General features: G+C 43.4%; 1 protein-coding gene across 2 annotated transcripts; it reads left to right on the top strand.

Moving 5' to 3' along the window:
• The first annotated feature begins 325 nt into the window (after positions 1-325).
• Positions 326-21,795, top strand: rsf1b.1 (remodeling and spacing factor 1b, tandem duplicate 1). 2 transcript variants are annotated; one of them, XM_023962385.2, is made up of 16 exons: positions 326-525; positions 4,948-5,039; positions 6,911-7,003; positions 7,354-7,559; positions 7,733-7,851; positions 10,378-12,422; positions 12,497-12,781; positions 13,081-13,185; positions 13,260-13,339; positions 13,551-13,605; positions 13,698-13,801; positions 14,869-14,936; positions 15,150-15,363; positions 15,444-15,667; positions 16,644-16,829; positions 19,574-21,795. In XM_023962385.2, the coding sequence occupies exons 1-16, from the start codon at positions 372-374 to the stop codon at positions 20,110-20,112; spliced, it is 4,569 nt and encodes a 1,522-aa protein (XP_023818153.1). In that variant the 5' UTR covers positions 326-371; the 3' UTR covers positions 20,113-21,795. The 2 variants fall into 2 exon arrangements, with proteins under 2 accessions (XP_023818153.1, XP_023818152.1); XM_023962384.2 differs by having other exon boundaries at positions 13,680-13,801.
• Positions 21,796-22,707: the final 912 nt, after the last annotated feature.

The raw sequence follows: 22,707 nt of genomic DNA, 5'->3' as shown, positions 1-22,707 counted from the left end.
AAAGTAAAAATCTGCATTATTTTTTATTTATTTTTACGATGATGCATTTCTTTTCAAAACAACCTTCTTAAAAAGTGTTGAACTCTGTAAAAGTTTATAACATTTTTTAATCTGACCCTATTTTTCCTTTTTTTTTCCAGAAAAGCACTGCAGAGGAACAGCTCTAAAATACATAAATATTTTTTATTGAAATATATGTATTTTATCTACATCAACTTTTACTATAACATAGTCCTGCATTTTGGAAGCAGATACATTTTTGTTTATCATATGTCAATAAAAGACTTGACAGGCAGCAGTTTTTCTTTTATTTAGGTAAAACCGGAAGTGTCTTATTTGATTCCGGCCCTGTTGACACTGGTGTGGAAAAGATGGCTGCTTCGGCGGCAACTGCGACTTCTTCCCCCGGTTTGTGTCCAAATTACGCCGTAATTTGCTCTTTTCTGGAGCGATACGGCGCATTGTTGGATTTGCCGGAGCTGACCTTTCCTCAGCTTGAGCGATACCTGCAGGACACGTCTACAGGTGAGGCAGAAAAACATGCAGCTGCTGCGGGGACGAAAAGATGACAATGCTAACGTGCTAGGGCTAATGCTAGCTGCTTGTGTGTTATTGTGTTATTCTTTTAACCTTCGTGTTTAAATTAATAGGATTTATTCACACCTTAGATTTTCCCTTTGAGGTGAAAAACACGTCTGCACACATTTAAAACCACACATTTAACCAAATCTCACCCAAATATTTGATGTTTTCTGTCACTTTTTAGCTTTTTCCAATTAAGCAGAATTTTTCAGCCTTTATCTGCTTCTCTCACAACAAAACTGCTGTTAAGTGTGCGGCGAAAACTCAGTTTGTGAGTCTTTTAACAGGATGAATCCACATGACAGTTTCCGTGGGTTCAGAGTAATTGTAGTTCACCACGTTAGTGCGCTAACTTGGCTTGAAATTAAGCACTTTATTTACTGTTTGGATAATTTACAAGGGACTGGTTAGCTCATTCTCAATAAACATCCGCTTCGGCAGTTACTGCATCCGGCCGAAGCTTTCAAAATAAAACGTTCGCAGAGTAGCGTCTGAACAAGGTGGTTTTCCCCCTTTATGTTTGAGTCTTCTGGTAAATGTTACCATGAACAACATTTAGTTTCTCCTGTTTTTTCCCCCCCTACTTTGTTTTTACTTGAAAATATGTAATTACAGTTAATACTCACATGAACCGGTTAAAACAGTTTGAACTCCAATAAGCTTGATTTAAGAACAGCAAACTGTTTCTGATTTAAAAACAGATTTACTTTAGGTTATTCTTTTTTGTGTCACTCTGCTTTAAATTTGGTTTACAGTTTTTTTAAATTGGGATAATTATTTATAACTGTGAAAACTGGAGGAATTTCAGTTTATTCCTGTGAATTCCAGGGCTCCAGACTGCGAGCAATTGGTCGCATTTTGCGACCAAAATTTGAGAGTGTGCGACTGAATTTTACATCCAGTCGCACATGTGCGAGCAGTAAATTTGCCTCCCCCACCCTACGTATTTTTTATACATTAAACGTGGAAGGGGCACCTCAATGATCAATGAAATAATCAATGAGACGCGAGCGCACACGCACGCAGGCAGACACACACACTCGCGCACATACTCATGAAACGCGAGGACGTACACTCTCGCGTGATACCTGTCTGTGAGGCGGCCACTGCGTGTGAGAAGAATAGGGAAAGCCACTGTGAGTGGCTAAAATGCGTGTAGGGGGAGGGGCCTAGAGATAATCGAGTGCGCGTTAACATCTGTGGGAAGGAAACTGAGACAAATATCACAACCTGATATGTGCGTCTGAGCTATGGGTAAGCGAACTATTGATTCGTTCTTCCGACCTGCAGCTAGTGTACCAGTGCCAGAGTGTACAGCAGGGGTCTCAAACTCGCGGCCCGCAGGCTATTTGCGGCCCCCAAGATGATATTTTGCGGTCCCCGCCTTAATATAAAGGTTTAATGTTACTGCAGCCCGCCAGTTTGTATGAATGACACTTTTTCATTGTCGTGCGCGGAGCTGACATAGCAACCAATCGCAGTGGGGTATATGACTCTTGGGGGCGGGACAATGACCGGGCTTGAAAGCAGGAAACCTGACAGCCCCCCTCCCCGGACCACATTAAGAAGTTCCTTACTTTCCTTTAAAACGTATTTATTCGCTCGTAATTTTCTAAATACATGCAGTCCGTGCTGAACTTTTCTTAGGTTTTGGTTACGGTTACGGCGGCGCATCAAAGCGTTTATGCCGTTACGGCAGCACACCGCTCCTGCGGGAGTCGGGTCAGCTGAGGAGAATAAATGTCCCACACCTACATGCGTGACAGCTAACGGGGCTTGAACATTAAACACGCTCGAGCAAAAACAACATTAGTTGTAGACACACTGAAAATACGTGGGGAAAATGCAACGATAGACGTGTTTGAGATGAACCGGCACCTCGCCTGGATCGTTGGGGAGACCAGGGGGGGGGGGGGGGCTGTGAGATGAAAGCGAATCTGCAGCAAGACTGAAAGAGAACAGGAAATTGGAGTCCTTAACATTCAATTTAGTTTTAATATTCTTCTCCCCCTTAGTGTGATTTGTGTTATTATATATTTTATGATTATTTTAATGTTTTGTGATGTATGTAGCCTTTTTTAATGAATTGGTATTTTAAATCATTTTAATTAATCACTCCACTACAAAAACCATCAGGTCACATGTCCCATAATGCATTGTTTTGTAGTCTGTAGGGCAGCTTTCAGTCAGTTCAGTACTAAATTTCCAGCTGTGTCCGGGTAAGTTTGCCCCTTGCTCCCACCCCTTTCTCGCATATTTTTGTGATGATTGACAGTTGATGTTGGAGCAAAAACAAAAATATATGTCTCACACCAGGTGATCTGCACAGCGTTGAGTTCACCTGGGTGATCTCAAACACGCTTATTGTGCATCTTGGCTGCACCTATTTGGTGTCACAAAGATACATTTCCATCAGTTTTCTTTACTTATTTGTACTGTCATGACAGCGATGCTGCTGTCAGTTTACCTTCTTGTTGCATCTTCAAAAGTGCAGAATAAAATGTGACACTGAATTTGAAACAGCACATTGTAATTTCTACATCTATTATTAAAGTATTTATTAGTAATACAGTGGAAATTAGTAGATTTGGTTAGCATGTTGATTTACGGTATGCGTCCCTAAATTTTCTGGTTGCGCCCCTAAAATTTTCAGTTAGGGGCCACTGTGCTCCTAGTGAAAAAAGTTAGTCTGGAGCCCTGAATTCATTTATTATTTATAGAAGTTGACCAAAAAAATGAAGGATCGGCTTGAAAATATACATTTTTATAGTCATTTACAGACTTAATTTTCTTTGTTTTATTTTATTGATGAGTTTGTCTCCTTAATTCGTAGAACGTTGTTTTTCTGCTTTATATTTGCTACTTTTATTATTTATCTTTTAGAAAAATAAATGGCTTTGTATTAATTTTTTTGTATTTTTATTAGAATGTAACTTTTTAAAATGTATTTTATCAGGGTTGATAACAACACTTAAGTACTGAATGAATAGATCTTGATTTTGCTTATAAAGGGCCTATATACTGTTCTTGAGCTTTTCAAAGTAAATTCTTTCCATAGAAATGATAACATTTCCGCCTTTCGCTCTGTGTGGGCGTCGCCCATTTCATGATGTCAGCCTAGAGTCGGCCTCAGCAGCGCGTCTGTGTTTCGGCCAAAAAAAACAACCAACATCTGAACTTTTACAAGGTGCATTTTGTGCATCTAAAATAAAAGCGTTCAGCCGATCACCCTTAGCTCCATGGAGAAAGTGGGCTTTTGCATTAGCCTAGGGGGCGGAGCTAGCAGACAGACTCTTCCTGGAAGGGGCGGTTCTCACTTTGTGATGTCACAATGTGAGGACCCACTTGTTTTGGTGGATTGGGAGGGACTGGTGCTTAGAGAGCAATTGATCAAATACCTCTTTGGAGTTGTTTATAGTGAGGAATTATCATTATAATACACTTAAAAGATCAAAGAAGTTGATTTTGCACGATACAAGCAAAGAGCAGTTTTTCCCCAAAAACTCTTTTTTTCAGAAATTAGTTTATGGATTTGGTGAAAACATTTTACATTTAGTAAAACAAACTGGTCTTAAGGTGAGGTAAGGTGAGAGGCCACCATGCAGGAATCCACGGTTCGATTCCCGGAGGGGAATAAACAATGGCACAATATCAATGCAATTAAGATCACCCAGTGAGGGTCCTCAGGCAAGACCCTTAACGCTGCTGCCTCCCGAGCACGGATCGGCTCGAGCTCACTGCTCCCCCAGGAGTCAAATGGGGGGAAGAATTTCCCCATTGTGGGATAAACAAAGTATCAAGTATTATTATTATTTTATTATTATATAAAGATTTTGTTTTTCACAGACAAAACTTTTTTCCAGCTTTTTTTCCCCCCTCCAGCACAATTAAGTAACAAACACAAGCAAACGACAAGCTGATCAGCAATTAGAATGAGCTGTTTTAGCAGTTTTTAGCAGGAAAAAAAAAGGAAAATCCGAGTTCTTAGTAAAATAGGCTCCGCCTCCTGCATTTCAAGCTGCAGAGACAGGCGGCGGCCGTCAAAGTACACCAAAACATCCCTCATTTAAATTTGTCTACAAAAAATAATCTTGACTATTAATCCAGATTCTCCTAAATTCTTACTGTTACTTTTTCTTTTACAATAAACCAGAATTGTGCGCTTTGTAGACGTTTTCTTGACTCCCCAGTTTGATGTTTTTGTCTTTTTAATTTCATGATATTTATATATATATTTCTTCTTTGGTTTAAATTTTTTGATATTTCTTGGACAGACGTGTCTGTTCATAAAGAAAGACGGAGTGATGGTCTGAGGCCTGTTTTCAGGGAAGTCGGTATTTGCTTTGACTGTCTTTCTGTTCTCAGTTCCAAAGCTGCTGGTTGATCTTCACGTGAAGCTGCTGAGGAAGATCGGTAAATCTGTGACCGCTGACAGATGGGAAAAGTACCTGGTCAAGGTAAACTTTACCTGTTCACACCTGAATCTGACCGATGTTTCTGAATTAACTGTAGAAAGTAGAAAATCTCCTCTGCATGTGGTGTGTGTGTGTGTGTGTGTGTGTGTGTGTGTGTGTGTGTGTGTGTGTGTGTGTGTGTGTGTGTGTGTGTGCGTGTGTGTGTGTGTGTGTGTGTGTGTGTGTGGGGGTGTGTGGGTGTGTGCGGGGGTGGGTGTGTGGGGGTGGGGGGGGGGGTCAGGAATAAATTATTGGAAAATATTTATTTTACAAAATGTTTTGAAATTCAAATAACAATACTTATACACACGAGTGTTAATATACGGTCAAAAAACGGATTTGGACGTCGCCACGACTCAAATGCTTTGATTTGATGTTTGAATTCTGTGCGATTGAATAAAAAATAGATGATTGTATTTTATTTTTAGATCTTAAAGTGAATTATAAGCTACATTAATGAATTTTAAATACGACTTGTGGTCTGAAAATGACAGTAATTTGATAAAATTCTCAAAGTATTTCTGTTTTGTCTGAAAAAACTGCAGATTTAAACAGAACACAGGTGGGACGGACTCGTCTGACTAATATAACGATGAATATGGATGCAGCAGCTTATGGTTTAGATGCAATTTTCCTTTTCTTTTTCTTTCTTTTACCTGAAAGAAGCATTTCTAAAGCCTTGACAGTTGTACTAATTTAGCCATGGTGTGTATTGGCAGGAATCTAGCGACATCATATGTGTCACGATATTAACACCGGCTGATTCTGGCCAGATCTTTGTGTTTTGGGCGGAGTAGAGCTGCTCAGAGAGGCTCAGTGGGCGGGGCTCCCAACTAGCGGTTTAAGCGGAAAACAAGACGCTGACGGACGCCCAGAAATAGTTAGATAAATATCGCCTTGATAGAATTTGGAGTCGATACAAAATATTGCAATATATTATCGTATCGACTTCCCTCTACCCCCCTAATATTTATACTTATATTTATGTGTTTATTCATATTTTTGGTTTAATTATTGTTAATACATCTTAACAGAATGGCCGCCTTAAATTTTATCGTGCTCATTTTATGATGTGCTCTATTCTATTGTGAGCTTAGTTACGGTAATTACGATATTAATATTAATAGTAATTATTGGGCCTGCACAATAAATCGCAAATTTATCGTTATCGCAATATCAAGCTGTGCAAATCGCAAAAGACGGCGAAAATTGCAATAAATGGTGACCTTAGATGGGCTAAAACAGTCTTATGGCTGCTTGAAGTATTTAACCAATCAAATAAATCCAGTTATGCATTTGACCAATCAGATAGACACCTTCATGTTGTTGACCAATCGGATGCAGCTCTTTTATGTCCGATGTTAGCCTCCTATGTCGACCAGGGTTGACTTTTTAAAAAAATATTAAACTGTTGCAGTGAAATGGAAATTATGTTTTGGGTTGTTTTGCTATTTGTTTCTGTATTGCAAAGTTATGTCGTCATCGCAATATTGATCATTAATATCGCATATCATGAGATTTTCACGTATCGTGTAACCCTAATTATTATTATTATTATGTCTATTATTAAATAATAACATCTGTCTGTTTATCCTGAGAAATTTCAAAAATGAAAAATAAACACTTTTTATTACAGCCCTAAAAATGAAGATTTCATAGAAAAAACCTTAAAAAACAAAAAACAATGAAACCCCTTTATTCTAGTTCTTAAACTGGTCAAAATGTTTCTTTAAGGTTCTGTCAATCAAAGAACAGCTTCAGGCTCTCCTGTCACTGTTCCAACCTGGCTGAAATAATCCGATGGTCTGGGTTTTTACCCGTCCGTCTCCTCTGCTTGTTGTGAAACCATCAGTGATCGTGAAAACCTGTTGCAGGTGTGTCAGGAGTTCAACATGACGTGGGCCTGGGAGCTGGAAGAGAAAGGCTACAAACAGATGCCCATGGAGAGCAAAACGGGAATACTGAAGGTGAGGAAAGGACTCCTGCTTCCTCTGAACGGCTCCCTGGGGGCTCTGCTGGGGGCTCTGCTGGGGTTCTGCTGGGGGCTCTGCTGGGGGTTCTGTTCAATCCACTTCAGCCTCAGAAAGACGTTTCACATGTTGGAATCTGGAACAAAACCATGTGGAACTGATTTAGTCATGTCATCTTTAAAATTCTTTATTTAAATTTCTAAATTGTTTCCATTGCAAAATGTTGTTGTGTGCAAACTTTTGTGTGATAAGTTGTTTTGTGTCTTTTCTTCAGTTATTGTGTGATAAGTTGTTTTGTGTCTTTTCTTCAGGTTTTGTGTGATAAGTTGTTTTGTGTTTTTTTCCAGTTTTTGTGTGAAAGCCAGTTTGACGAGAACGTGAAGTTCAAGACGGCCATCAACGACGAGGACCCGGATAAGATGCGCCTGCAGCCGATCGGCCGCGACAAAGACGGTCAGATGTACTGGTACCAACAAGATCAGGACAACAACGTCCGTCTTTACATCGAGGAGCAGGACGACCTGGACGGCGCCTCGTGGAAGTGCATCGTTAGGTAAACGGCGAGGAGAAACGTGGAGCACTTTGAAATCAAATGTTAATATTCTCCAAAAAGATCAGATTATGTGGTTTTCTTTCTCCTTGAGGTTTTTCCACGTATCTTCCGGGTTGAAGCAGTTAAACGTTTCTTTCTGTTTGTTTAAATACGTTTTCTTTTCTTCTCCTCAGAGATCGGAACGACTTGGCAGAAGTCGTCGCTTTGCTGAAGACACAAATCGACCCGGAGCTTTTTAAAAAGAAGGAGACTAAACTGGAGGGTGAGGAGGACAAAGACGCCGAGAACAAAGGTGAAGAACTCCCTGTAAAACAGAAAGTTACTAAATGCATCAGGGGCATTTGGGTGTTTTATCTTGGTCAAGCTCTTTGGTTTGGGTCGTTTTTCCGGCCTCGGTGTTCTGATCCACGATAGCCGTCTGTGTTTGGGCTCGACTCTTATGTGAACAAAAAAAATAGAATTTCTTTCACTTGCAGGTGAACTCTGGCGTGGTCAGGCAACAGTGTGATTGCAAACAGACTAAACCACGGTAACAAACGGGATCAAAGTTGCATTTATCAAACGCATAAAACAATAAATACAAATGGCTTTTTCTCAGGAATTTACTACAGTTCACATCTATGGATGCAGGAGAAGGATTCTAGTTTTAAATCACATGTTTGGAATCCAGACCGGGCGAAACACCCTAAAAACCACTGACTGTAGCTGGACTGAGTGACCCCTCCCCCCTGGCTTTCCAAACAGGAAGTTCCTGCTGGTTTTAAGAAGTCAAAATCCTGTAGACGTCTATAGAGAAATAAAAGGCTAGTAGATTTATTAATCCACATGTTAGATCTGATAAATTATTTAACGTTTTCTTGATAATCCTCAATTTTTTTCATTTTTTTTCCTGTGGTAATAGTTATTCAATTATAAACTGACCACTCAGATGTCTCAATTAAAAGTAGGCGGAGCCTGCAGGCCCCCACGTACAACGATCTGACAGATTTTGTGTAGCCTGCTTTCAAGTGGTAGGGGGTGTGGCCTTCCAACTAGCTCAGTCCCGATTGGCGAGAGTGGTTTCCTTAGAAACGCAGAGTCAGACTGACTTGGACTGCTTACTGATGATGTCTGGTTACACACAGGGTGGCGCCCGTATGACAAAAAAATGGCGACTGAATTGACTTAATTTGGTTGAAGCTGCTTTGGTTTGGCAATGAGTCATGAATGATGTCAGAGTGAAAAGAAGCCACCATTTACCACAATTCTTTCTAAATTTTATACTTTTTTTTTTTAAACTTTAGGAGTTTTATTTTATTTTTTATTTTTTTTCCAGTGCTTTGTTTTGTATTTTGAACTTTAATCCTGGAGAACCTATAAACCCCGAATTTGGTCATTTTCCTAAATGTATTTATTTATTTACTTAAGCTGTCCTTAATTTCTGCAACCGAAAATTAACAAAAAAGACCTTTTAAGTAATTTCAAAATAATTGTAAAAGCCTAGAAGAAAATAGTTCTTGGGTTTTCCAGAGTTAAAAGCTTCTGTACTTAAATGATTAAACCAGTGGTTCTCAAACTGTGGGGCGAGTCACCTGCTGGGAAGTGGGTGGGGGGTGTGTGTGTGTGTGTGGGGGGGGGGGTGTTTGGACATCGGACTTTTTTTCGTGGCGGGACATAAAAAAATTGCGCTTCTGGACCACATATCCGGCGGTCTTACATGAACCTAATCCTAAGCCTGACGTCACCAAAGCCGTAGTTCTTGTTGTTCATCCATTAAAGGCAGCAGCAGCTGCTGGTTTGAGCTCTGCTGAGGAGGATCAGTCCATTAAAATCACGTCAGGATGAGGTTCACAGCACAGACACTCCCTGAACTCTGCTGGGTGTGGAGCCACTGCCACTTTGAAAACAAAGAACAGAGCGAGGCTCCATATTGAGCAGGACTTGAGAGTTGCAGTAACAAACCTGCAACCTGGTTTTGAAAAGATGAGTAGCACAAAGCAGACACATGGCAGCCATTAACACAACTTTGTGTTTCTTTTTGGACAAAATATATTAAAATACTGATCCTTTATTTAATCTTTCTCCTCTCTAGCAGCAGGAAAGTTGAAGATTTTGACAAAGTTGAACATATTGGGCTTATTTTGTCACAGTTTTTCCGCTGTGGGGGGGCATTTTTCTTCCTCCAAAGAGGGTAAAAAGAGAAAAGGTTTGAGAACCACTGGACTAAGCAGTTTTCTATGAACATGTTTGATGACTAATGATAGAAAACTTTGCTCTTTCCCTTTTTAAGTCATATTTTGGTTCCACATAATTTTGAATTTAAATTCACATCTGTTTCCACTTTTTCCTAATTTTGTCCTCAAAGTAAAAAAAAAAAAAACCTGATGTTTTCATCATTACGAGTTACATTTACTCGATTACATTTACTTGAGTGGCTTGTTGTATAAATGGTTCTTCTAAGAGCAGCTTTGCTGCACACTGCATCTTACCGTTTGGTGAGTAGAACCTTTAATGTGACATTTATACTATTTATTGTGGGAATTTACAAATAAATCAGCGCATAATTGCATGAAAATGTAATAAATAGTTCAGGGCTGACTGAACAACCAGAACATTTTAATCATCTCTAAAACTCCTCTGTTTTCTTTAAAGTGACAGTGATCATTTTTATTCATTTAACATTTAATTTTCTTAGAGAAAAAGAGATTAGATTTTCACTTAAAGGAAAAAACTATTGAGTACTGGTGTTAGCGAACATGCGGCAAAACTGTTCTTTTTAGACGAGTTGGGAAAAGAATGTCCAAACTTGTTCCCTTAAATTTAGTTTCATGTTCTGCAGATGATGCAAGAAAGACTGAAGATACGTCAGATGAAGAACACGAAGACTCAAAGAAAGGCGTCTGTCCGATTTCTTCAAAGTCGAAAAGCGACGAAGAAGCAGCAACACAGAAAGATGAGCTGAAGCCTGAAGGTGCTGAGGTCAAATCTTCCTTAAACGGCGTCGTAGAAAGCAAAGCCGAGTCGGACGTCTCCTCAGAGAACGTCAGCATGGAAGCGCAGACCATCAAACAAGAGTCCGCGGACGTGTGGGACGTTAAATCGAACTCAACTGAGACGCCGCCGACATACGAAACGACATCCGTAAAGACGGAAAAAGCAGAAGAGCTGAAGAAGAGCAGTTCAGAGGAGATCCAGCAGGCGCTGAAGAACGAGGCCAAAATCCCCCTGAAGAAACGCGGGATGAAGTTCAGCGAAGACTTGGAGAGGAACGGTTCCATCGGGGTTCAAACCCCAACCGTTTGCAACCAGAAGGAAGTCTCCAAGGAGGTTTCCCCAGAAACCCCGGAGAAGTTTCAGAGACTGAGCGACCACGTTAATGGCGAAGTCGAGCCGTCGCTGCATAAAGCTGCTGCTGGTGAGGAGATGGGGAACAAAGAAGCCGCGAATGAAAACGTTCCTCCGGCTGCAGAGGAGGACGGCGCAAAAAGCCGAAAGGTCGAGGCGAACACTGCAGAGGCGGAACAGGAAGTGGCATCACACCAAGAAGACACGAGGACAACGCACAGCGTTCAAGAAGAGACGAAAGCCGAAAACAGAGAAGGTCCAGAGTCGCCTTTGGCACCACTGGGTGAGACTCGTCCGTGTAAAGAGACAAACAGTCCAGGAAACGACATCAACCGGGAACCAAAAATGGACCAATCCTGTGAGAGCAGAACTCCACCTCTGAAAAAAACATCTGAAACCGAATCAAACGACTTGAAATTAAGTCACGGCGTCACTTCCAAAGAAACAGAATCAAAGATCCCACAGGAGAATGTGGAAACAGAACCAGAGTCTGAGCCTCCACAAAGCCAAACGGAAAAGGACACGAAAGGAACGCAGCGAGCTCAGGCTGGCGAAGAAACTTCTGCCGAACAAAAGAGGCCGGAAGGCAACGACGAATCAGACAAAACTGAGGGAAAAACCGACAAATCTGAACCCAGTGAGTCCAGCGACGGCATCACAGACACTCCAGGCGCAGAAAAGTCCAGAACTAGTGTTGACTGTGACAACGGTACGACGCCCGACGCTGCAAAGGCCGGTGACTGTCCGCCAGAAGAAGCATCCGCCGTTAAAGACGACCTCAGAAAGCTCCAGGAGGACGTAAAGACGCAGACAGAATCCGGTCAAGAGGAGAAGAAGGAAACTCCTGAGGAGGAGGAGAAACCGTCTGGCCCTGCAGAGGCCACGAAGGTCACCGACAAAAAGACAGAACCACCAAAGGAGCAGGCGGCGCCTGAACTTAAAGTCGCCCCCGCAGAGCGTCCACCATCAGAAGGTAGGGGGGAGGTTCCCGGTGAAGGAGACGCGGGGAGTAAGGAACTTTCACCTGACCGAGTCACAGAGTCTGATGGACTCCAAAAAAAGGAGGAACCAGAAGAGGAGGAACGAAGAAAAACACCAACGAAGGAGGAGTGTGAGGTCCAAACCAGGAGCAAAGACGCTGAGACAGAATCCTTAGACGACAAAAGCTCCAAAGAACCGGCCACCGTCGAGCAAAGGGGGGAGGTGGCCAATGGAGAGGAAGCTCCGCCTCCGCGGAAAAGAAAGCCAGCCCACCGGAGGAAAGCCGAGCTCCAGAGGGAGCAGCGCCTGGCCGACTCGGAGTCGGACTCGAACACTGGGATGTGTCTGCGAAGGTCGCCGAGGATCTCCAGACCCACGAGCAAGGCAGTGGAGATTCAAGACAAGAAGTCCGAAAAGGTGCCGGTTTGTGCGGCGCAAAAGGACGATAAAGAAAAAGAGGAAGAGGAGGGGGAGGAGGAGGAAGAGGAAGAGGTCAAAACTGTTGAGAGGAAACCTAAAGAGAAAAGAGCTGAGCAGGAGGGTCAGCACAAATCCAAGGTAAGACCAAAAAAACGCCCCAACACACCAGACAGCCCCCCCCCCCTAACCAAAGCCCTCATGTCTTCTTTTAGGGGAGGAGGAGGCGGCGGGTGCGCTGGAGCAACACCAGATCCCGCCGGAGAAAGAAAACCTCCGAGGATGAAGAAGAAAACAGCGATGGGGAGTCCTCCGACGAGGAGGAGGAGAGCGAGGATGAGGACGATAGCGATGAAGACTACAAGGTTCAGCTGAACAGAAAGAGGCGAAACCGAAACCGTGAAAGGCGGAGCTCAGACTCCTCCACGTCTTCGGACGACGACCTACCTCCCAACGACGACCCCTGCAAACACTGCGGTCTTCCAAACCATCCGGAGCTGGTGAGTCCCGACCTCTGAACCGGCGAAGCACTGAATGCAACTTCCGGGTTGAAGCACGTTAAAGAAACACAAGTACCTGAAACCAAGTTTATGGCAGCTAATGCAAACAACGAAGGTGTAAAAACCTATGTTACTGGTTCATCTTAAAAAAAAAAAATAAAAAACATCCAAGGGGCAGAACATAAGTAAATATTTCAGCTTTAAATGTTTACTGCTGCTTTTTGAAGTAAAGATGTTATTTCTAGAATGGTTGCCGTGGTGAAGGAGGATAAACGAGCGTCTCCCAATCTCTCTTCCAGATCTTACTATGCGACTCGTGCGACAGCGGCTACCACACAGCCTGCCTCAGACCGCCGCTCATGATCATCCCCGACGGGGAGTGGTTCTGCCCCCCCTGCCAGCACGTAGGTGTTCAAATGGCAAACCATTCGCAGGTGATCTGCGACGAAAACTATGACCGCTCTAACTTCTTCTGCAGAAGCAGCTCTGCGACAAACTCGAGGAGCAGCTCCTAAACCTCGACGCCGCTTTGAAGAAGAAAGAACGAGCAGAGAGGAGGTAAAGCCCCGCCCCTTTTAGAAAAAAGACCTTTCTGAACTTAAACTGTAAATGTAAAAACTTTTAGGTTTAGGTCAGGAACAATAAGCTTTTTGTTCCTTTTATTTCAGTTTTGTTCCGTGTTATTCACATTTTTTTTGCAGTTTTCAGAAAATGTGTTTTTTTGCCTCAGTGATCTCATAAAAGTCCATTTCGATGCTCTCTCTTGAAGGAAAGAGCGTCTGATTTACGTGGGAATCAGTCTGGAGAACATCATCACGCCGTCTGTGAGTCCACACGGAGCATGTGTCGCTGCACGATGACAAACCCGTTCGTTTTCTAAGGTTCGAAACATTTCCAGACTCTGAATTCGTCGCAGGTGGAAGAAGAAAAGCCGGAAATAGTCATAAAGGAGAAGAAGGAGAAGCGCAGCAAAGGCTGGGGTCGGAGGTCGACCAGGGCGAAGAAGACCATCAGCTACAGGTCTGTGTGACGGCGTTTCAACTCTAAATGCGGTTGAGATTCTGACGCAGGAGCGGAGGTGTCGTTCTTAAGTCGACTTTCGGGAATCTGGATTTTCAGTAAGGAACCAAAGTTCGGGATTTTACCGACATCCCATAGGCTAATATTGAGAAGTACACGTTAGCCAAACCTGTAACAACATTTAAAAAAACTACATTTTTACCAAAATCCTTGTCAGTTTTACACACTGTTCATTCCCAGTCAGGTTGCTATAGATGGTCTGCTCGTTTTTAGAAAGTGTTGGGGGCCGATTATGAACAGAAACTTAAATGTGGGCTGCATTTGGCCCCCGGACCGGACTTTGGACGTGCGTGCTCTAAACTGTCGGTGTACAGTCGCCTTCAGAGGATTTCAGACTCTAAATCTCTGAACTTTAGACTGAATCGGGACAGCAGGTCATCAAAACGGGTCACAGAGAGACAGAAGTACCGCTGAAAGCGTCCGTCATTCAGACGCAGCTCCTGCGGTCGGCGGTGAAGCTCGCCGAAGCGGGAGAATCTCTGAATGATGTCATGAACTCAGACATAGAGACGGGATTATCGACGTTTTTGTAGAACTTTCCAGAATCAGTAAAACTGACGTCTCAACATCATCCGTGTCTTCGCTGTAAATGAGACATGCAGTCAATGCTCCCACTTAGCAATCAAGCTAAAACCTCTGACTGTAGCTCCTCCCACTCGCATCAGGAGCGTCATGGTCGAGGTCGATCCATCTTTCTCCTTCTTGCTGTTTGACCGATTTTGTCTGAAAATGTTCGTGTCTGTCTGAAGTGAGGAGTTTTACCGTCTTAACATCATTAGTGTAAAAATAAAGACGACTACTCCACAGATTTCGTCTCTCAAGGTTATTTTTAGAACTCGTGATAAATGACGGAACACCTCATAGCAAATGTCTGCTCTGACACAGGACGTTATGGTACAGACAGGCCCGCTGATGCCTTTAGGGTCATTAAGGACGTTTTCTCTCCTTCTGATCCCATCCTGAGCTGAAAGTTTCTTGGTTTTCGTTCATTTTTTTTTGTCCTGCAGGTTTGATGAATTTGACGAGGCGATCGAAGAGGCCATTGAGGAAGACATCAAAGAGGCCGAAGGTGGAGGTAAAATCAGCTCCAATTCTTCAAAAACCAACACATTAGAAAAGAATTTAGGGCATTTTTTTCTTAAGCAAACAAAAACTTTCTTTTTTCATTTTGTATTGTTAAAAATTGTTCATGTAATATTTGTATTTTATTAAACAAATAGTTTGTCTTTGAGTTTTTTGTTGCTGTGAAATCACGGGCCGTCTGATGAAGACGACGTTCTCCGTTCAGGAGCGGGTCGGGGGAAAGACATGGCCAACATCACGGGTCACAGAGGAAAAGACATTTCCACCATCCTCCAAGCAGAGGAGGGCAAAGAGAACGGCCGGCCGCCCCGGCCCAGCGCCGGCCAGCGCAGGAAGAAGCGCCGGCGACTCAACGACCTGGACAGCGACAGCACGGTGGACGAGGAGGAAAGCGAGGACGAGTTCTGCCTCAGCGAAAGGTGATCCTTCAGAACCGGACGCAAACCCGGACGCAAACGTTTGCCCTGAACCCTGGTTCCTTCCGTCTGTTCGCATTCAGCTCCGAAGAAGAGTTCGTGGTGTCGGAAAACGAGTCGGAAGCAGAGACGGATCCGGGCTCCAACAACAGCGACTTCGGCAGCAACAGCAGCAGGAGGCTACACTCCTCATCGCGGAGCAGGAAGCTGGAGCCACAGAGGCGGAGCTCCAGGAAGAGGCGCAGACCCCGGGGGTACTCAGACGACGAGGAAGAGGAGACGGACGAGGAGGAGGAAGATGAAATCGGTAAATAAAGCGGTTTGTTCGGGAATTTTTCATGGTTTGACTTGAAATCTTCAGAAAAGTGTTGGAGATATTCAGGTTTAGAAAAGTCCTCTACTTAGAGCTCATTTGCATTGCTGGTAGTCAGGAGGTTAACATACAGATGGCGTCTGCTGCCCTCTGCTGTTTGACATGTGAACAGCAGACCATCACACTCCCATCATCTTTTCATCTATTCTCAAAGCGTTCCCGGTGGTCTTTTAATTAGAATTATGGTTTTGTTTGGCAATATCATCATTGGGTCTTTTTCTAGGACGTAGTTTCTGCAGAGCGGCAGTGAGTTGAGGGCAGGACTTGTTGGTGCAGAGCAACCCCGCCCCTCTTTTCCTTCTCATTGCTGTGAGCTCTCCGGAGGTTTCCAGATTCCAGATCAGACGAGGAAAACAAAGACGTTCGTGGATCTATTTGTGGATGGAGCAGAGCTTGTATTTTTCACGCTCTCCTTTTTTAAATGCCTTTTTTTCCGCCTTCTTCTGTCTCTCAACAATTTGAATTAAAAAAAAAACCTCAAGAATTTGAGCCTAATTTTCTTTGTAGACGTCGTCTATCTGAAAAATGTCACCAAAAGACGTTAAAAACACCATTTTCATCGGCGTGGGTCGATACCATTTTCATAAAAAGAACTGAACATTGTCTTTCTTTGAAGGATCAATAAATCAGGTTTGTCAGAAAATTACTTTTTTTGAATGTTTTTTTAAGGTTTTGTTTTAAAATTGTCAACGTGCTCGAGCTGTGATCATTAAGCCGCTTCGAGTTTTATTTAATGTAATCGTGATTTAAAGCCTTCCTAGAAATTATGCTTATTTTTGCTAATAACTCCTATAGAAAACAATATTTGACGGTTAATATTTGGGTTTCTCGTCCCCCCCCCCTAATAAGCTCGTCATAAACGACCAGATTCTCTCGGAGCTGTAAACCCCGTCGCCCTTGTTGTGTGCAGTGACTGAGGCCTCCAGCGAGTACAGCGACAGCGACCTGGACATGAGTCGGCGGCGGTCCCGGCGGAGCCTGAAGAAGCAGGTGAACTACTGTGAGACGTCTGAGTCCGAGGGCTCTCAGGCAGGAACCAACCGGCCCAAAATGAAACCCAGACGGCGCCAGGACAGCTCCAGCAGCTCCAGTGAAGGTTAGATTTCAGTGTTTGATGAATATTCAGAAATAATAGGATTAAAGTTTTTAGTGCCACATTTAGATTAAAGCGCACATAAAAAGTCATTTTATGTAATTACATTTTCTCTGTTTTATTACAGCAGACTGAAACATTATCATGTTTTTCTGTTAAATAAATATTTACAGTATACATTTAACTCCACAGATGAAGTTTGTTTGTTTTTTTTAAAATTATTAATTTTTAATATTAATTACCGTATATCGTCCAATAGTGGCCGATCTCTAGTAAACGCCGGGTGTTTTAGTTTTTGTGCTGTGGCATACGCCAAAGAACATTCTGGTGAGGAATCTGGACCACGTTTAGGACTGGATCCTGTGCCAAAACTGTTTGTCAGTTAGCAGGGCTCCAGACTAACTTTTTTCACTAGGAGCACAGTGGCCCCTAACTGAAAATTTTAGGGGCACAACCAGAAAATTTAGGGGCGCATACCGTAAATCAACATTCTAACAAAATCTATTAATTTCCACTGTATTACTAATAAATACTTTAATAATAGATGCAGAAATTACGATGTGCTGTTTCAAATTCAGTGTCACATTTTATTCTGCATTTTTGAAGATGCAACAAGAAGGTAAACTGACAGCAGCATCGCTGTCATGACAGTACAAATAAGTAAAGAAAACGGATGGAAATGTATCTTTGTGACACCAAATAGGTGCAGCCAAGATGCACAACAAGCGTGTTTGAGATCACCCAGGTGAACTCAACGCTGCGCAGATCACCTGGTGTGTGACATATATTTTTGTTTTTGCTCCAACATTAACTGTCAATCATCACAAAAATATCGCGAGAAAGGGGTGGGAGCAAGGGGCAAACCTACCCGGACACAGCTGGAAATTTAGTACTGAACTGACTGAAAGCTGCCCTACAGACTACAAAACAATGCATTATGGGACATGTGTCCTGATGGTTTTTGTAGTGGAGTGATTAATTAAAATGATTTAAAATACCAATTCATTAAAAAAGGCTACATACATTACAAAATATTAAAATAATCATAAAATATATAATAACACAGATCATACTAAGGGGGAGAGGAATATTAAAACTAAATTGAATGTTAAGGACTCCAATTTCCTGTTCTCTTTCAGTCTTGCTGCAGATTCGCTTTCATCTCACAGCCCCCCCCCCCCCCCCCCCCCCCCCCCCCCGGTCTCCCCAACGATCCAGGCGAGGTGCCGGTTCATCTCAAACACGTCTATCGTTGCATTTTCCCCAAGTATTTTCAGTGTGTCTACAACTAATGTTGTTTTTGCTCGAGCGTGTTTAAAGTTCAAGCCCCGTTAGCTGTCACGCATGTAGGTGTGGGACATTTATTCTCTTCAGCTGCCCCGACTCCCGCGGGACGGGAGCGGTGTGCTGCCGTAACCCGTATGATGCGCCGCCGTAACCGTAACCAAAACCTAAACCTTCCTCCGGGTCTGTGCGGCCCAGAGAAAAGTTCAGCACGGACTGCATGTATTTAGAAAATTACGAGCAAATAAATACGTTCTAAAGGAAAGTAAGGAACTCCTTAATGTGGTCCGGGGAAGGGGGCTGTCAGGTTTCCTGCTTGCAAAACCCTGTCATTGTCACGCCCCCAAGAGTCATATACCCCACTGTGATTGGTTGGTCAGCCCTAGGCCCCTCCCCCTACACGCATTTTAGCCACTCACAGTGACTTATTCTTCTCACACGCAGTGGCCGCCTCACACACAGGCATCACGCGAGAGTGTACGTGCTCGCGTTTCATGAGTATGTGCGCGAGTGTGTGTGTCTGCCTGCGTGCGTGTGCGCTCGCGTCTCATTGATTATTTCATTGATCATTGACGTGCCCCTTCCACGTTTAATGTATAAAAAAATACGAAGGGTGGGGGAGGCAAATTTACTGCTCGCACATGTGCGACTGGATGTAAAATTTAGTCGCACACTCTCAAATTTTGGTCGCAAAATGCGACCAATTGCTCGCAGTCTGGAGCCCTGGTTAGTGCTTTTTGGAATTAGAAATTCATAATTTTATTCAATAGAGTTCCACTTTTGCTCAGATTACATCATGAAAATGTTTTTACAACCAAAGATGAAAAACCAACAACAAAGAAATCAATCTTTGGATTTTCTGTCTTCTCCTCCATCAAACTAAGACTCTGTTGCCCCCATCGACTGTATCTGAGACCTGGACTGAATGGCCCCTCCCCCTTGGCATTCCAAACAGGAAGTTGTTCTATTTGGTCATTCTATTGGTCAGAATAACCATTCTTACTCTCATATCTTTTTTTTTAAACGTGTTCTTGATGATCCTCATTTTTTCATGATACTTTTATGTCTTGCAAGTTATAAACTGACCAATCAGATGCCTCAGTAAAAGTAGGTGGAGCCTGCTGGCCCCAACGTCCAACCTGTTTGACAGTAGGGGTGTGGCCTCCCAACCAGCTGCTCCAGAGCTGCTGGTTGTTTTCTCATTTTTTTGCTTTTTCATTTTTCAAAAATCATGAAGCTTCGTTGACTTTTGAGATCAAATTAAACGGAGTCTTTTCAGCACCACAGACAGCGACTTCCTCATCATGTGTCCCACTGAAGGCAGAGAATAATAAACTTTATTCAGTCTATGATAAATAAATTCAGAAAAACATTTTTAAAAAAAAAAAGGTTTGCTTTAATGTTAGCTGTGAAAAGGAATGACAAGAAGGTTTCCTCTGACGGTTTCTGTTTTCCGTGTCCAGCGAGTTTTGGAGACTCTGAAGATGAAACGAGGGATCACAGGGTGAAGAGGAGGGCGGAGTCCTCAGATGAAGATTCCAGGCAGCGGCGCAGACGTCTTGCGCTGAAACGGCGGCGAGCATCTGAGGATGACGACTCGGATAGCGACTCTGACGACTCCTCAGAAGAGGACCGTCCCGTTCGTAAACGAGTGAACCGCATCGACTCGGACGACGAGGAGGAGGAAGAGGAGGTGAAGCCGGCGGAGAGGAAGGCCGCAGAGGAGGCCTCAAAGGGAACAGAGGACTGCAGTTCGGAGCTGCAGCCCGCAAACGGACAGAGTAAGGGGCGGAGCCACGACGGCGTCATCAGGCGACCCTCCCCCGCCACGCCAGGCCTCGCTCAGCCAGACCCGCCCAAAACCACCGGCTCCACCGCAGCAGCGGCAGCCGCTCCAAACGGTCCGGCGAACGCGGACTTGGCCTCGCAGGAGGATGACGAGGACGACCTGCTGGGGGTCACGGACCTGGTAGACTACGTCTGCAATAACGAAGACTTGTAAAATCAAACTTTCCTTTTTTCTGTGCTGTTGTGCTTTTATATTACGTAACTTTATTATCTCGCCCACCAACACTTCCGCGCCGCTGTTTGGCTCAATGCGTCGAAAGGTCAACTGCAGCCTTCATGCAGTTCTGCTGCCAAACCAGCCAGAACCAGAACTTCTTTGATCATTCCACAACTTTAGGTTCTGTAAAGAGGAGATTTCAACCTACTTACATTAAACAACAAAAAAATGACGTGACGCCAACCAAATCTGTGGGTTTTTTGCAGGTTTACATCAATCAAAGTCGCTGAAAAGAGTTTTTTTTTTTTTAAAGTATTAAAAGCCAAATTAGCCACGCCCCCTTTTAATTATGTGTAATTCAACAAACCAAACATTTTGGTAAATGAAAATCATGACACTTCCGGTTTTATAAGCTAACTTGTCAGCAGGGGGCGCCGCTGCTCCCGCTTTTCCTGCATGTTTGGGTTCCGTCCTCCACCCATCCTCACATGTAAACGGGTGGAGCCTTTGAGAATGTACATACGTGTGACCAACCTGCGTCTGTTTCCACTTTTTTACCTGATTCCTAGAGTAGCTTTTGTATATTGTATACATGTAAAATGTTTTGAAAAAACGTTCGCTGACATCAGCGCCAGTGTTAAACTTTTAGCTTTTTTTTTTTTCTTAAGGTGGGGATCTCCTCATCTTCCCAAATAGACTAGCATCTAATTTACATTCGTATTTCCTTTTTTTAATGTATTTTTTGTATATCTAAATCTTTATTTGTTGTCTATTGGAAGAAAAATGTAAAGTGTCGTATTTTTAATGTACATTTTTGTTGGTGTGGGGTGCAGAAACCTCGTTTTTAACTATAAAATTAGCTTTTTTTTCTGTTCAAATGTCCACAACTCTACCCCGGAACATGAATAATGAAGCGGGACAAAATGGACAGAAAAAGGAAAATAATGGACTTCCATGGTGAACCCATTCTGTGTATATATATATCTGTATTTTTGTTCTGTAATATATATATAGAAGCATTTTGTAATCAAAAAGTATATTGGGCAATTCTTTGGATTGCATGAGTTTCTAATTTTGTTTTTTTGTAGAGATGCTGGAACAGCTTTTATAACAAAAACGCTAGCATGTTCAGAATTCTCCTTTGAAATGTGTTGGTGCTGAAGAACGGGTGGAGGAGACGACCTCCTGCTTCTCCACCCAAACGGCCAGGTGCTGCCCGGTCTCTCCAGGTGAGCGCGGACCGCCGCACTAAAAGGGAAGAAGAGACGGTTCGGCGCTTCAGAGGCGTGTTTGTAATATATGGTGTAAATTCCTCCAGCATGGTCTCCACAGAGGAGAAGAAACCGCTCTATTTATCAGACGGCCAATAGAAAGACTGAATCTGTCGCTGCTTCCACAGCGCAGACTCTATGTTCAGCCTGAGTGTCATAGAGGTGTGGGTCAGAGGTCGTCTGTGTTGGGGGTTCTTGAGGAGAACCTGCAGCACGTTCCACTCTGGAAATGGTGACGAGGCACGACTGATGGTTTCATGTTTACCTCATGGTACATTTGTTCGCCGTCTTTAGGTCATAGTCGATCGTCTGTCTGTTTTGTCTGCTTCGTATGTTTTGGTTCATTTTACTGTCATTTCTTATGGATCTGATCTTATACATTTGTCATAATAAAATGGGCTGTAAGCCAGATGATGTTCACTTCAGTTTTTAACAAACCCCTTCAGTCAAGTGGAGCCATAATACTCCCAGCAAGTAAGGGAATATCGTTTACATGAGCGCATCTCCGTCCTGGTCGGAATTTTTATGAACTACATCAAAGTTCCCTTTGATATTACCAAGTATGAATGAGAAGAAACCCTTTCTTCATTAGTTTGATATTCATTACTCCCCAAAATCAAGAGAATAATGAAGATAGCCCCGGCTAGCGATCATTGATCGTGTCAATAGGGGCTATTTCCCACCATTTGCTGGAATGAAATGTCGTTGCTCGACAGTAATCAAGTAGATAATGGTGTTCAGGTCAGGGGTCATTGCTGACAGTTCTGGCGCCATGTGGTGGAGCGTTATCCGTGAACAGAGGGTTGGGGGTGTGCTTGTGAATTCTGAGGAGGATGATGGGTCCGTGGGAAGAATGTGCAGTGACTGGACCATCTACAAGAACCAAAGTGGTGCAGCTGTGTCTGTCCGAACTGTTGCACCTTCTCCACCAAAGCCAACCCTGGGGACCATGTTGACTTCACCGCGTCGCTCACTTTACCTTCTCCAGGGACGCTGACCACCATTATTTCCGTGGTGGGTGACCCGACGCTCATGGACGGTAAACCATTGCTGCATTGTCCAGGTCACATGGTCTTGTGCCCACTGCACCGCAGTGTCTGGGTGTCAGTGGCGCCACCTGCAACGGTCGCCTGGCATTCAAGTCAAAGCGGTGGAGTCGGTTGTGAATGGTTAGCCTAGTCCCCCACCGAGGACTCACAACTGGTAAATGGGCCTGTAGCTGTGTAGCATTTGCTAAACCATGTCTCATGCAGAGGTATGACAAGCAAAAGATACAATAAAGCACCAGGAAAAAGGCCATTAACAACAGTGTTTTGGCCAC

This window comes from Oryzias latipes, chromosome 14, assembly GCF_053564925.1.
Source record: "Oryzias latipes strain Hd-rR chromosome 14, Olatipes_Hd-rR_3.1".
In the NCBI taxonomy this organism is placed as follows: Eukaryota; Metazoa; Chordata; class Actinopteri; order Beloniformes; family Adrianichthyidae; genus Oryzias; species Oryzias latipes.
Note: the sequence above shows the minus strand (reverse complement) of the source record. Positions and strands in the feature narration are given on the sequence as shown.

What these genes read in the sequence shown, in the direction of transcription:
- rsf1b.1 (XM_023962384.2), top strand. Translation starts at nt 372, where the DNA reads ATGGCTGCTTCGGCGGCAACTGCGACTTCTTCCCCCGGTTTGTGTCCA. An exon ending in AAAGAACGAGCAGAGAGGAG is followed by an intron (nt 13,340 to 13,550) that starts GTAAAGCCCCGC and finishes TCTCTCTTGAAG; the next exon opens with GAAAGAGCGTCTGATTTACG. An exon ending in GGAGGAGGAAGATGAAATCG is followed by an intron (nt 15,668 to 16,643) that starts GTAAATAAAGCG and finishes TGTTGTGTGCAG; the next exon opens with TGACTGAGGCCTCCAGCGAG.